At 44.2% G+C, this 16,448-nt stretch overlaps 2 protein-coding genes across 2 annotated transcripts; both read right to left on the bottom strand.

Annotated features, from left to right (window-relative positions):
• Positions 1 to 247: 247 nt before the first annotated feature.
• Positions 248 to 859, bottom strand: SARC_09506 (hypothetical protein; the record flags this gene model as incomplete). The annotated part of the gene is made up of 1 exon (XM_014296477.1): positions 248 to 859. The coding sequence occupies one exon, from the start codon at positions 857 to 859 to the stop codon at positions 248 to 250; it is 612 nt and encodes a 203-aa protein (XP_014151952.1).
• A 2,919-nt stretch (positions 860 to 3,778) lies between these two features.
• On the bottom strand, positions 3,779 to 14,445 carry SARC_09505 (hypothetical protein). Its single transcript, XM_014296476.1, has 10 exons — positions 13,664 to 14,445; positions 12,127 to 12,602; positions 10,722 to 11,262; positions 9,918 to 10,181; positions 9,380 to 9,620; positions 7,878 to 8,023; positions 6,802 to 6,914; positions 6,284 to 6,352; positions 5,670 to 5,796; positions 3,779 to 5,114 (listed from the first exon to the last, which is right to left on the bottom strand). The coding sequence occupies exons 1-10, from the start codon at positions 14,150 to 14,152 to the stop codon at positions 4,884 to 4,886; spliced, it is 2,697 nt and encodes an 898-aa protein (XP_014151951.1). The 5' UTR covers positions 14,153 to 14,445; the 3' UTR covers positions 3,779 to 4,883.
• Positions 14,446 to 16,448: the final 2,003 nt, after the last annotated feature.

The raw sequence follows: 16,448 nt of genomic DNA, 5'->3' as shown, positions 1-16,448 counted from the left end.
TATCTCGATCGAAATCATGTTAAATGTATATATTCGTAGGTCAAATGTTCATCGTTTACGTATGATTAATTTAAACCGTTGTATGTGCAGAGGCAAGTGACAAGGCCGTTGTACGTTTATTAATTTATTCTATCATTTTGTGAACCCGGCATATTTCACTATTACCTATGAATCAAATATCGAACTTTAAGCTTGTTGTTTCCTCGCTTGTTTTCCAGAGCATTTCCATGGATTTCGGGTCGGTTTCCTACGGCTGAGGGGGATTAGGAACAGCAGGTCCCGCAAGACCTCCCTTGCCAAGAGGCTCATATAACACGCCCGACTGGGCATCTTCGGCCATCATACCTATTAACTCACCCAAGGTCCCATCCTCTGCGGACTGAAACATAGGCATCAACACATATTTCATCAGCATCCATTCGAGCCAGGGAAGTTCGATGTTGTCCCCCAGAGTAGTCCTGGAACCGCCCGGGTGCGCGCAAAAGACTTTGACCTTGGATCCTTTGGCTTGCAATTTTTCATGCATCGCATACATCATTACACTGTTGGCCAATTTAGACTGTGAATACCGGAAGCTTTTCCCTCCGCCAACAATAGTTGCGAACAGCATAGATTTACCCTCATCACCCAAGTTACCCCCATGTTTCTCGAAGTATCTCTTTTCTAAATACTTCTTTTCGCATGTTGCACGAGCTCCACTAGACATGAACACACATCTAGCTTCTCCCGTCACTGCTGCTTCTGCTTCCATAAGGGGACACAGTTCTGCCGCGAGAATGAAATGCGACAAGTGGTTGGTTTGCATTTGAGCAGCACCCATCTTTAGTAGGTTTGTCTTCTGTGTGGGAAATTCCCGCATTGCAACACAGACTGTAGATTCGTTGGTACCTGGATTTGATTCTCTCGGCAGCTCTCTTTACAGATTCAAAGTCCTGCAAGTCACACTCGATGTTTACAATTTTTCCCGAGGGCACCGCCTGTTGAAGTTTGGCAGTAGAATCTGTCACTCTCTGAGACTTTCGATTAAGGCAAACTAGTTCACCGCCCTTTTCAAGCACCGTCTGAGCAGCGACAAATCCAGTGCCAGATATGGTCCTTGTATATAAATTTTGGGGGGGAAATCTGGCATATTTACTCACCTGTGATCTAAAACACTCTCTCAACATGTACAAAAGACCCTCCTTGAATTTGGGAAAGTATTTTGATTTAACGTTTGAATCCATCGAATCTTTCTGTGCTATACTTATTAACTGTGCATGTTATTTAATTGAAATATGACACACCTTGGAACACGAATTTCACCATTTATATCAAATTTCAAACTCCATGTTCACTGTTTTCGTAGAGAAGCACACTATTAAACCAGCATGTATTAATGGCATAATGCAATCATGATGCGCCCCATGATTCCTGTCACTGAGTCGTATTTAGCGTTTACACCTTTTTTTTAATAAAAATAGTGAACAACTGTTTTAAATTTTTGGCCAAAGTCCAGAGTCCAGACTCAAAGTTCAGACTCTGACTCTGATTGGCTAATAAGTGTTATTCTAGGACTATCACTACGCACTAGAGTCTATAACTCTAAATAGTAAATACTTTGTTTACTCTAGAGAGTCTGTCTCAGACTCTCTTTCTCTCAGAGACTCAGACTCACAGACTGACAGACTCTCAGTCATACTCATTAAATACTTTTGAAAGTAGAATGAGAGAGTAGAGTAGAGAGTTTGAGCAAGAGAGACTGGTCACTGGAGTCTCGAGTCTAGAGAGTCTGGAGTCTCTGGACTACTGGAGGTCGAGCCTTCGAGGACTCGAGGACGCTGAGCCTCTTTCTACATACTAGTTTCTAACTAGTAAATACAGTCTATACACACTCTCTACTAAACACTACTAGTATGTAGTTCGCACCACAGTAGGTTTGAATTAGTTTATTAGACAATTCTCCGAAATGTTCACAACCCCCGGCAATACCATCCTACATAGAAGACCTTTTTACGACACCTTTCTTTCTCGACAGTCCTCGCCACCTCTCTAATGATCCACCAATCCTTTGTGCAGCGTAGTGTCCTACCAGTATCTCCTAGCTCCATCACCCAGTCATATCACTGATATTAGCTCCTTCAGTTCATTCATATCAGCTCACTAATCACCTTGACAGCCTCTCAGGTATCCTTCATGTGGTCAACCCTGGCAGTTCGGTACCTAGAACTAGTAGCGAACTTAACCCTTGTAGTAGGTCGTAGTCTGTAAAACTGAGAGTGCGTATGTATAACATTCACAATTTCACACAGGTCAAAGGCTCAGCACTAACAGACAACAGACAATAATGCCATATGTAGGCCCATAACCGTCCATAGGGCGCAGCATACGGCCTTGGGTCAAATGCTCAACGAGTCAACAGTGTAAACTGTAAACCCCTTTGTTTGCCGAGGATATACCGTCGACAGGTTTTGGCGCACTACTTACGTGTGAGCCATAAACCCCTCTTCTCGACTCTACTGAAACCTGACTTAGAAAGTTGAATTCAGTGTGAAATACTGCGACCGACCTTAGTACAATAAACTTTGACTCCGACTATCGTGCACTCTTTTGTCACTACTTAAAGCCTTTACATTTGTACTAAAGGTCGTTGTGCTACTTGCAGGGACTCAAGAAGTTCAGATCACATTGATTGCCGCCATGGTGCGTGACAAAAATATCAATACTACTACTCAGGACGCATCCTTCCCTTGGATCTAACGTCCAAACGAAGGGCTACGAGTTTAATCCTGGGCTCGTAAAGTTATAAGTTACACGGAGAAGAACTCTCTCCAGTCCCTTCTCAAGCAGCGACTCACGACTTCTGGTCGTGCTCCTCATTTGGATCGCTTGATGGACTTCGTTGATCCCGGTTCTTGACACCTCCTTAAATCCATGATGTCAAACACCACACTACTTCACCGGAAGTACACAGAAAAACACGGTCTCATATTTGCAATTCTACGCTTCAATTCATTCTCAAAACATCATCATCCCACCCATCAATTTCTTTACTTAGCCAAAACTTTAACACAACAACCCAATTTTCAATAAAACTGGACGAGCCTCGGGGTATTAGACAGACTACACCTCGAGGCCTCGTCCGTCTAGCGCCGTCCCGACCTAAGCGGTGCAGTACATGCTCGACACAGGCAAACTCGCGTAACAGACTTTTAACATAAGAATTGTCCTATAACAGATCTAGCGAGTGTCGAAAAAGTCATGGTTGTGAAATAAGATGACCAGCGTAAGCTATTATAGTCCATAGGGCTGCCGAGTGCTACGTATTTAGAAACGAATCCGGTTACAATCATTGCACACCCTGCGGCGTGAGTATGAAACCCAGCAAGCACATCAGCACAGGATACCGATGCTACTGTTGAAAGTTCGTTCGTTCAGATAGAAAAGTTTACCTTTCCATTGGGGGATAGTCAGGCACACATGTAATATCACCTCCGTATATTTCCAATGGACATAAATTATTTATCCATACAGATGTGTCGGCGGAACAGATGTACTGAGGAATTGAAGCATGAGAGAGATCTTTATCAACTCGCCGCGATGCATGCGACGGCGACAGATGCCCATTTGCGGAAAGCGGATTGCGAAACCTTTTTGACTTTGAAATGTACTTTCGAGAATTGCGAGAAATTGTGCAAGTCCGTTGGGGGATTGAAGCAACACGCGGTGGTTCACAAATCTGAGGATCAGACAATGAACGAGAATCGAATGCAAAACCCCACACAAATGGTACCAATCGATTGGGAAATCAAATAGGGCATACCGCCTTCATTTACGCCGGTAGTATGAGGCGTGCATCATATTCTACACAGCCAGTGAGTGGGCAGGAGCGTGAGTCTTTATTAAAAAAGAGTTTGGGACCTGGGGATCATTGTAGTTCTGGCGACGCTGCGGTATATAGAAGTATGCTACGAAACTCAAACCGCACGTAACTTAAAAGCGCAAATTAGACAGCAGGACTGTCGATGGTAGCAAACATTCACACCTCACGCATGCTAGGAATGAGATTACAGAAACAGATGTAAAGTACTGGCACGTGGTACTCTGGTCATCCAAGTGCGATTTAAGTATCGAGGAGAGATGCTCCAGAGCCTAGATACTCTACGTCAGACAGCACACGACAGCAGCCTGCAAACAAAAGTGAGAGTCACAGGGTATACCATTCGGTGTCACAGTTACACAGCGACGATACTGTCGAGTAGAACTACCACCTAGATGTCGAGTAGAGCTACCACCCAGATGACACTCACCAGTGTGTGGGCCAGTACGACGAGCACACCACATGACCTCGTATGAAGATGCTTCACAGCCGACAAACCGTTCCAAACTGTCTATACTAGCGTGTATATAAATTTGCATGCTTGCACCTGCGAGCTTCGAGCCACGGAGCCAAGGGATGTACCAGCATTGTCCGTTAGCAGATGTGCCTGAGCCGGTCGGTAGCGAATATGACGAAGATAACCTAAGTATCCCTGTGCTCTAGACAGCACTACAGACCAAGCTCGAGAAGAAAGTCACCCCTCAGATGTCCTGAGCGTGTTTGGTAGTGTCATCATAGTCTATATCCATGACTGAGAGGACATGTACACATCGGTTTAGACATACAACTTGTGCCACGCTTGCGTTAGTTACGTGGGTGAGTGATAACGAGAGACATAGAGAGGGGCTGCCATGCTTGCAATGTGTGCACACACGAGTATTTGAACTGGTATAGTCTGCAGCGCCTCTAGGGGTGCCATTAAAATGTATGAGTAGTGACTGCCCAGGGGCGGCGCGAAAGTGTCCAAATACGAGAAAATTTCAATCTACACCGATGGAGACCATCAGCACCATTGCTCAGTCTTCTGCTATCCGTTGCGTAAGTTCTCATCGGCCAAGTAGGTATTCGCCGCAATCTCCGGGTGATCGATATGCTTCCAGATAGCACCCACCACCGCGTTATTGTACGCCACTACCACACGCGCATACTGATACAGCTTAGACATGAGGCTTCCCAAGTCCCAATGGCTCACCACCTTCTGTATGATGGCCACTAGGTAGCCCTCGAACATACTATTGCTCTTTCCCCAAACAAGAACCTGAGTTATGCAGCGGATCGTGGGATTCAGTTAGTTTAAATGAATGCGCAGGCAAGCCCGAGTATTCGCAAACAGAGATACGCGGATATCAATGACAATAAAAGAGTCAATGAGAATGATGTGGTGGGTGCAATACTGCAATATTAAAAAGCAGCGATGGCGGCTGCGGACTTGTACTAAGTCGGTATCCTTCAGTTTATAGTCCCAATTCAGCAAAACTGAAGAGTATCATTCTAGATGAGAATAGCTTCAAAAAGTGCTGTTCGTATACTCCGGTGATTCTTGCCTTGAATATGAAAATACCGATGATTGCATTGTTGTAAGCACATGAGCACAAACAAAATAAAAACGGCGAAAATGCTTATGTGCCAAAAATGATTGGGCACAAATAAATATATATGTACAAATTCAAAAGAACTTTAACATAGAAAAGTCCCTATGTGTATAACCATAATCCGGTCGTTATGCAGCCACATTCACATGGCATTCATACACGTGTGTAGGTCAATTCACCTCCATCAAGTAGCATAGATATTAGACACGCCGTCGCCTTACCTTGATAAGACTCTGAGGAGAGAGGTTGGAGAATATATAGGCCGCAATGCTACCGACCTCGTCCTTAATAATCTGTTCCAGATCGATACCCGCGGCTTTACAACCACTGATCACCGTCTCTGCGGCACTGCAGGCATATACGCGGGTTTACAAAAGTGAGCGATTGCTTTACACTTAGCCTGCTGGTGAGCGTGTCCCTACCTGTTTTGAATTACCTTTGTTGTGCCACGAGTAAACAGTCGCCACGGCAAAAATAATGGCGCAACTGTAGCGCACGCAGCAGGTAGGATTTATTGACAACATGTTGTGCCAGAACATGCGCTTAAATCATAGCACAGACATAGAAAATTGTTCATATGCCTCATACATGTAGAATACCGATCAGCCAGTCAACAATAATAAGCATGAGACGGCATGTACACGCTCAAAAGTATATCCGGCAATAGAAAGTTACATACACGCGCAGTTCAGGATATACTTAGGTAAGGCACATACACAGATATGCTAAGATATGCTAATCTTCAACTGTCTCGGAGCTAGGTAGTATCCATAGGGTCCAGAGAGGTGAAATGGGCTTTACTCCATAAGTTCGAATCTTTCCTGCTATAACATACCGAAGTTCTACAGAGCTCATGATCTCGGTCTTTACAACTTTCCGAAAGTTCATCCAGAGAGTCAAGAATCTGCGGGGCAGAGAACATGAACCAGAGGCGTTACAATACGGCCACAAGATTTTGGATAGTAAATCAAATTCACGAGCGTGCGTCACAAGTTTTACAGATATATATATGTGCGTGCGTGCATATAATGTATGTACCTATACGCATAAGCTTTGCATGAGAAGTGAGACTTTCCGCATACAGGCGCGATGAAGTACACATGCAATGGCTGGATAATCGATTGTTTTTGAGCCGTGTTCTTTGTTCGTACACGACCACGTGCGTGCAGACAGGAGTGCGGCACGTGCAGATGCAAGTTAGGAGAAAGTGAAGGTAGAGACCTCTTGGCAGGTATCTGAATTTGCTAGCGAACAAGTGCATCTTTCCATTACAAGCGTTTCAAAAATGAAACCAGAAACCCAGTCTTCGCCTTTTCAAACATACAACTTGACAACGCTTCGCGGCGTACATACCTATTGATGAGGTCCGACAACCAAACACTTAGCGTGTGGTTCAGTTTGCCCCCCACAACCTCTTGCGGGTCTGTGAAAAAGCCCTGAAATTCGAACTCGGCATTGACGCACTCCTACGAAGTGGCATACAATTACAGAGCACATATACGAAGGCCATGCAATAATAAAGTCACGATGAGAGTTTTGGATATGCATGAGTGGCAAGATACGTAGATGTTCATCTAGGGAGTCTCGCATGCAGTTACGGGACACTGATATAAAAGGTGGAATGTATATCTGTTATAATCATAGCCACCAATCACGGCCTTCGAGTTATTGATAGGCTGCAAACGATACACTACTTCAAGGTACCAACGCTCCAAGATAGAAGGGCGATTAGACAATATGGAGTCAACATCGGGAAAACAGCATCGGGCAGACGCTCATATACTGAAATCATCTAATGTACTTGTTAACATAGAGGTGAAGATAGCGGCGGCATGTTGAGATCGTACTACAACTCGAGCGAAGATAGACAGGGACAAACTACGCCATTGAACGAACACAATCACATGGCACAGACTTCATCCCAAAGTCCACCCGAATTAGACTGAAGAGTAAAAGAGTGCATCAGAATTTAATACATTGCACGGGAAATAACTGCAAACAGTACACCGTCTGTTTAGAAGCCACACGCGCAGTATAGAAAACCTTATATGATACTGTACGGCTGAAAACACTCGATAAGTATGGGTAGATGCCATATAAGCGCGAACACGGCCATCCAAACTTCACATTTAATAATTCACATTGTGTCCTTTAATAGTAGTCTGTGAGTGTTTGTTCTCATTCATCTGCAAATGAATACGCCGGCTCGTAAGCAATCGAGCACACACAATAAAATAAACAAAAACATATGCACATATACTCCAACACATGCAAAGAGAAACTAGCAAGTATGATGACATCCCTGAAAAAGCCCAACCCTAATTTCACAAGCATACATACAAAATCTCATTCAAATCCCTCACAGTACCATTTGATCGAGAGTTCCACATTACAACTAAAAGTATACACTAAACACTTTGCATACATACCTCCTTGACATTTACTCGCAGGATGGCGTCACCAACATCGTAAATGGTATTCAAAAGATTGGCTAACGAACCGGCAGAGCCATACAGGAAGTCAGCCAATGTCAACCCGTGCGTTAAAAGGTAGCGGGCCCTTTCATCCACCAGTCCTGCGATACCGTGTTCGTATATGTGGATGTTACATGAGTACGTGAATGCATGTAGGTAGGTACACACACACACACACACACACATATATATATATATATATATATATACATATATATATATTGTACATAAATATTGCGAAAAGAAATGCCTTCTGTACATTTCGTGTGCGCTTGCAATGATTCGAGGCCTCGTTGACTAGAACCGACATCCTTTTTAATTGGGGATGGCGAGAACACATACATAGATCAGTGAGGTTACAAGTGTTGAGGCTATCAACAGCTACAAAACAACGGAACAGGCATAGCCTAAAAAATATATCTGGTCAGGAACAGAAGTACATCATACTACTTTTCTACAATGGCATGTGGTGTAACAACCGTGGCGTGCCTTACCATATATGTTCCAAATGACAACCACAGATGACACTGATAGACTAAGCGATGAGCTCTGTATGTTCTGCCAGCGCAGGCAGTGTTTCTGTCAGTAAGGTTGAATACTGGCCACAGGAAACGTGCAGCAAAATGGACACAGCCGCCACAATAGGATCGACAAGATTCAATAGAACTGCAAGAAAATATATTTATATGTACTCAGACAGTGAACTTTTGTACATACAACAACCCTTTCTTCCCTTATGATTTCCTTTTCCAATACACAATACCCAGTTTGATAGATGATTATACATACTTTTCACGACATATTTGCTTCTTCCCATCCACACCCCCTCTACCACACACAGCATACAAAAACTGTACTTGGAACAATAGTCCAATCTTATTCACGAGGGAATCTACAGCACGCAGTCGCCGTCAATCAAGCCTTCCATATTGAGCCAGGAATAAATTACTAAGAGAGTACCGACAGAATCGCCCCGCATACCATCAATCCATAACTATCATGGCCTATTTCAGTGACTGAACAAACAACGAGCGTCACTCGATATGTGCACTTTACACATTCGGATATACATACTAGTCTACGAGTTTGAATAACTGTAGTTGCCGATGAGTGCAATCTCAAAAAGCTTGCATACACCCGCAGCTCAGAATGTACACTGTAGTGACTCCCGCACACCATCCACTGCACAATGTATGGCGACGTTCAGCCAATAGATCCCCCATAAACATCGGACCCCCATAACCCCCCCATAAACATCAGTGGTATCCATTACACCAAAATGATCGGTGGTATCCATTAGACCATAAACATCAGTGGTATCTAGACCCCTCATAAACATCAACGCCGTTCATTAGAGAGGTTCGACAGACTTTGATATACATACCCACTAGTGGGCTGAGAGAAGTCGCTTGAGCAGATAGCTCTACAACACAGTCATTGATACATTCACAACTCACCATGGACATCAGCCGTAACCCTCCGCACACCGTCCAATACTTGCTGCATGGCGTTCTGCAGCCAAGGCACAGGCCCCGCCTCTTCAAAGTTTTTCACAAGGGCAACCATCTGCATACCCCACGTGGGTAGACATACCATACTCGGCGCCTGTGCATGCACAAAATCACCCACAACGACCATGCTCTGCGCGAGGAGATCCCAATTGGGCTTGACTATGCGGTCGAAGGTTGTAGACAGCAGCTGCCGTGGTGTGGGGTGGTTGAGACAAACATACATATGATCAGCCTAGCTCCTAATATGTACATGATAATTAATGAGAGGATGTGGTTGATAAAATTAGGTCAGAGGAAGCATTGAATGGATCATAATGAACAGGCACACTACATGTGTGGCAATTATGAACATAGAAAGTGCAGCTTTAATACACCAACGACTCTCATACTTCCAAACGACTATGCACAAATACTAAAACTACACTATGTGGTATAGGAAAAAAAATCGATAGCACACCTTCCTGTCATTTTCATATATACACACCTTTCCCAACCACGCAGCATTTAGCTTGGCCCAGAGTGCGAGCCCCTTCACAATCCGTCCCGTCAAGTCTCGTTCCTTATACGTCCACGCAATCACAGCAGTACCATTCTCCGCCAACCACTGTGCATTGTCGACAGTCCACTCAATTGTGCTGTTTGCCGCCAAAACCAACTCTGCCCAATCAGAATCCAGCTGCTTGAGCGCTCGTTCTGCTGGCTGCATGATGGTTTTATTAAAGTCCGAGTCGGGGGTATTCGGTCCAACCTGTATGTGCGCAAAACAAGGATTTAGGACAAGGCGGTGTGAAGAACTTGTATTAAGTAATTAGCCGACTACATGGTATACTTGTGAATATACAACAGGATTATATACAGTTCATAGCGAATGCCGTCGCGTGAGAAGTAACAGTTCAGAGCTCGTCCGGCAAGTATCAGACAGGATGAAATAGCGACACCGAACGAAATGGCCCTCGAGACACTATACGTACATGCACACACTTCCGCACAATTACCTACACCACGAAAAAATAAGAAATTAAAGAGTCAGACTCGTGCACTACATATACACTCGACACTCTACAGATTCCCCGAAAGGAATGCTCTCGATAATTGCGGCCATTTGGCACCATATATATGTAAGAGTGCTCCTTTGCCAGCAACTCCCCAGGCTCCGTCCTTCTGCCAATCAGGCCTACCATTAGAAATATACTACGACAAGACTATTCTATTCACTCCACCATACCACCTGCAACAGTCGTACACAAAAATAAAAATACACACAGCTCAACCACACACGTGCACATACCGTTCGCTCCATCGCCAGCAGTACCCCTGAGCCCAACTGCATCACATCCTCCGCACGCCCCTCATTCTTGAGCAGCACGCTAAGCACGTCTCTGGAGAGTTCGGCAGATGCTTCTCCGTTGCGGTGCCACCACTCGACGCCGTGCTGCACTGTGCTGTTGTACTGAGACAACATGCGCATACCCTCGTGCACTGTGGCTTGTAGCTTTGTAGGTGTGCCTGGGGATGTGTATGTTTGCGCGTACGTAGCATGCCCTCTGCCGTCTTGACCGGACACTACCGTTTGTTCCGAGACAGAGAGATGTGTGGCATGGGTTTGTGCCGTATGCGAGAGGGCAGATTGTACATCGCCAGAACTGTTATGAGACACTTCTGGGTCCAAAATCCATTTCAGGGGCGCGTCCAAACCTAGTTTATGCAGGGGTGCGTGTAGCCACGGTAACATTTCATACACGGAGTAGGGCATCACGTGCGCAAAAGGACTGGTTTTGTCCCTGACAGACACTCGCTTGTTCAGGTCCACATCGAACAGTAGATTGACTCTGCAGCGGCAGTGGAGGGCGTGATAGTAGTGAAGGAAGAACAAAGTATTCGAAAAAGTGGCTGTACTTGAATGGTGCTCAAGTCACATGCGTATCTGAGGCAGGCGAACACTTGAATTAGTTTGGGTGAATTTACAATTACTGAGCGACCATATGCTACGTAATTGTGAATGGTTCGTGTCTCATTCAATGTAGAAATGATACAAATACCTTATACCATATATATACGTATGCGTATGCGTGCAGCATACATTATTGCAATAGCAGAACAAAACATATGTGTAGTTGACGGCAGACCGAGTCGATCGGTATGTATACCAAAGTTAAAGTAGCAGGAAACTTGACGTTGGATTTGTTGATATATATACATACGATAACTCGTACGAAAAGGCAAGTTGTTTGCAGCCTTATGAATGCATGTATGAATACCAACGCATTATAACACACGCTGTCACATGCAGAGCCATACTAACAAAACCTCGTCCAAGACATGCACTTGACATTCGACTACGTCCAGCGCCTCGTCTGCAACGTGTAAGGGGCAGACGCCGTATATCATTTACGTAAACTGTTATATTTTACTATGTGTGTTTAGGAAGGCACATTGTCTATACAGTTGTTGCAGCCTTATGAATGCATGGCTGAATTAAAACGCATGGATTATAACACACGCTGTCACATTGTCACATGCAGAGCCATACTAACAAAGCCTCATCATGACATACACTTGACATTCGACTACGTGCAGCGCCCCGTCTGCAACGTGTCAGGGGCAGACGCCGTATATCATATACGTAAACTGTTATATTTTCCATATGTATGTTTAGGAAGGCCCACGTCTATACACACCCACAAAGAACTTACTTTCCAAAGAGTAGTTTGACTCCCACACTGACACGCGTAGCAAAGCACACGGCGCGTTGGCCATCGACCATCTCCTGTGCGAACTGTGGTGTAAGTAGCGTGGTGTTGCGCAAAGTCAACGGACTAACCGCATGCACACGCCCCGAGCCACCGTTTATTTGTATGCGGGGGATATACAGTGAAGCAAACACCATATCATCGCCCGTACCAAGGCCTGTGACTGTGTGTGTGTCTGTTGTCTCGCGCGCGTGTGTGTCTATGCGTGTATCTGGTGATATGGGTGAAGGTGCAAGCGCTAGTTGCGATTCTGCATCTACCACGGGTGGCTGTATGCACAAACCCTCGGTGTCGCCTTCTACGGCATCAGCACCGGTGTGTGCGCTCGTGGGTGTGGGTAGATAGAGATACACTTGCGCCGGTTCAATTTCCAGGCTGACGAAGCTTGGAATACCCCATACAGCCACGTCTGTTTCCACCTGTGATTATTTGGTACACATAAGAGATGCGCATGCGAGTGCGAATAAGGCGTCATTCCGGTTTGGCATGTGTTTTAAGAAACTGCAAAAACAGGTCAATCATCACACAACCCCACTAGTCCACTCAAACATATTGAATATTACGCACTCGAACAAGGCGCATCAACCACCACATGGTACGACACATGTTCTCTATAGTGTGATAGGAACATAAATACTATACGCACGTACGAAGCAAAACTAGAACTACAAACCACCTGCTGTTCATAACCGGCACTGTTAATCGTTTAAGCGAGGCGCGCCTTTAATCTGCTTGCACCAAACATCTTGAAACTATTGCCCGTTCATAAAAGTGGAACTTTCTAAGCATGCTATCTACTGGTTGCTATCAAGTGGACTAGTATGTCCAATATCACGAGACGATCAAAGTGATTTATCTGCAACGGGTCATTTGTATGTGTTTTACGAATTGCACAAGAATCAAGGATTGATCAGATTTTTCTACCTACAGAAGTTCACTTGCACACACACACAAATGTACACACACACACACACCCACACACACGCACATACATTTATACACACACACATGTGTACACACCCTCAAAACGAAGCACCACATGTGTGTATGGATTCACAAGTCGAACTTCTATTTCATATTGCGCTCTAAAATACACAATTTGCATCACAAACCCCTACTGTATATAATCCGGTACGACTTGAAATCGGCAGCAGCTATACCACAACACTATTATCGCCTAGCTCAGCTAAACCACTAGAGAATAGCCCGCCCCACTTGCGGGTCAGATAAACCCTAAAACCCATAGCGTTCTGTACAGTCATCATAAGATACTTCGGCACAAACCTCTAGAGCAGCAACTGGCTACTTACAGTATAAAACATACATACAAATAGACCGCCGAATATTGCTACATATAGCCGTAGGTAGACGAAGATGCAAACGGATACGCCTACGAAGATACATATAACAGTCACTTAGCATATATCAAATTACTCAGAACCTTTACCATGTGCACGGCACCTTGATTTCATCAGCATACCTGAACCCCGGGGTATCCCAAACCGGTGACTTGCATATTGCTCGCCGAGAACGTGTCGAATTGGGCCGCTGCATGCCTGGCATATATGGCCCCCAACCAACACCCCACTATCACTGATAAAAGTAGGAAGAGGCACGTGAGCATCATCACAAAAAGCAACCATGGCAACAACGCCACTGTTCTCTTTCGTGTGAACCAGTTATCTTTCTTGACGGTGAACCCAGGTTCTTCGACGTCGTCGTCGTCATCATCATATGCATCTCTGTGTACATCCTGTGTATCTATATCTGTATTTTGCATGTCCGCATGAGTATATGTATCTCCGTCGGTAGTTTCTCCCTCACCATCTACAGGAAGAAGTCCCGAACTTTCCGTTTCATCATCGTCCGAGAACGAATTGTACCCATCATCATCGCTCACGGGCGTGTTGACTGATGTGTGAGCTAATCCACTTTGCATCTCGAGTGCCGCTGTTTCAGTTGCGGTCATTTATACCTCACTGACCGAAGTAGCCTCTCATGTCTGCTATTGGCTTAGTATTGATCGGTATACAGGTATGTCAGATGGTGTCAGGTGAGGTATCACGAGCCACCAATGCAATAATAATAATAGGCGATGCTGTTCAGAAAAGAAAGGATATAGAAGATGTTTGTGTGTATGAATTCTTCTAGGAGCGTTCCTATAGTCTACTGCACTTCAACAGAAGCACACATCCGACAGTAAGCCAAAATTACACTGCTTGCCACCTCTATGGACGTTCCTTAGCGATTCGCAGTCCTCCCACAGGGTATATATAAATATATATTTATATTCCACTGCTGGTTCAAGTGAAGGCGATATTCAGATATATAAATAATACCTATTCACCAAGGTATTTTAATTTAACCTGTACCCTATCAAGTTTATAGAAACAAATCCGATGACGCGACAAGGTCCTCATCCAATAAAAATGTGTACAAAATCAGAAGACATCTATTAATAGAATTACATTCTAAGTTTTTGATTGGCTCAAAATCTCTGCAGGATCGGAAAAGCCCGCCATTTCTAATATTCCAAATCGACAAACTATTGCGCGCTGTGAAGCTGTGAGGCTATGACACTACTACTACTAGTAGTAGAGTAGTAGTAGAGAGTTCTACTAACAGGGATTTAATCATTGTAAATACCGTGTAGCCTTCTAATCAAACATTATAATATGTATAAGGTGGCAATGGTAATACATACATCAAATACATTATATACACAGAACCCTATCTGCAACTATCGTGTATTGCACCACAAGCACAGCACCCTACGTACCTATCCCATCTAACAAATATCAATAAATGGCGACATACACATAGTTTGCTACATATACGCACGCTTCGTCACGCACGGATATATAATCTTGTTTAACACGACGTGTTCGGTCAGCCCATTCAACCCTTAAACAATTTCAATCGTTCAGCGATAGTGCCAAGGATACAGATCGAGCTTGTTTGTGAACTGCCCATGCATGAACGCAATGTTATCAAATCAATCAGTAGCTGCTTAACCACTTAAAAATATCTCTATAAATGAAGACCTTAAGTGGAGTGCAGCCGCTTAATATCTCACTGTCGGACAGCCAACGCAACCCTGTTGTCACACACTTCTAAGAAGGCTGTGAATATGTCACAGTCAGAGGACGAGGACGCTCAGTCCCAATCTATGCAGAATATGTCCAAGAAGGGCAAACAGTCTAAAGCTGGTAAGTCTAAAGCATAGTACAGCGTGAACTTGAGTGTTGCTTTGTAGATATGTGTGGGAATTTGCGACGGATCCAGCAGATTCTATTCGACGTTCAACTCTACGAGAATGGTATACAGTTATTCTGTAGCTCATCGTATCGATGAGACACTAGTATGCATGTTCTTCTAAGGCACTAAACGCTCACTCATACATCTGACCATGCAGGCGTCTCAATCGAGTTGTTTTTCGATCAATATAAAAATAACGAGGTACAATATTGGTATATGTCGTAGACAGCCTGTGTCACGTGCACACGTTTATGTGGGGGAATACATCTGCCCGGTATGGAATAGGGGTGTGGATGTCCTGAGATTGAAAGCAGTTGCAGTACACGCACCTGTCTATGAACACACGTACCTAGTACGCATAGGTGTGTATATAATTGTGTATGCATAGGTGTGTATATTATTGTCGGATAGCATACTGTACACGCACACGCCTACATACCACAAGCACACATTGGTTGCGACTTTGCGCCTGGTTCAACCTTCGCGCATACGTGCAGTCGTGCATGAAGAGTGAAGTTCATTAGCTGCTGAGTGCAAGACTACTATGTAGTATAACCAAGTTCAGTTGATTAAGCTTCTTGCAACCTCTGCGTAGATTTACGTGATCCTTTTTAGCAGCGATATCGATTGCATAGTGTAGCTGTTTGCACTGCACATAGTGTAATTGTCTACATGTTTTGAATACGAAATCTAGCAGAATTTGGTATTTTCAATACTATTTCTCCTTCTGGCGGTTATTGTGAGTATTTATATATGTGATCCAATACATACACCACCAGAATGTATGTTTACCTACCCATGTACAACCAATGCGCATGTGATTGCCCATGCGCCGCGCTTGCGCTCTCATTCTAGAAGTATGACTTAATTCATTCCAAAGCAAGGCATTTCAGAAGAACAGCCTGCTATAATGCTACAAGTGAATATCCATTCTGGTAGATATCATATACTTTCGTTTCGAGCATACTGTGTACAGTATTTACTGAATTTGGATATCACATTTCAAG

Source organism: Sphaeroforma arctica (assembly GCF_001186125.1).
Source record: "Sphaeroforma arctica JP610 unplaced genomic scaffold supercont1.972, whole genome shotgun sequence".
Lineage (NCBI taxonomy): Eukaryota > Ichthyosporea > Ichthyophonida > Sphaeroforma > Sphaeroforma arctica.
The sequence above is the reverse complement of the archived record's forward strand: the minus strand, read 5'-3'. Positions and strand labels throughout refer to the sequence as shown.

Excerpts from the sequence above, each read along its gene's own strand:
- SARC_09505 (XM_014296476.1), bottom strand. The coding sequence starts at position 14,152 with ATGACCGCAACTGAAACAGCGGCACTCGAGATGCAAAGTGGATTAGCT. Across the intron at positions 11,263-12,126 it reads GTCAAACTACTCTTTGGAAA|AGTCAATCTACTGTTCGATG; the intron begins GTAAGTTCTTTG and ends CTGCCGCTGCAG. Across the intron at positions 8,024-9,379 it reads GGTTACGGCTGATGTCCATG|GACTGGTGGATGAAAGGGCC; the intron begins GTGAGTTGTGAA and ends ACGGTATCGCAG.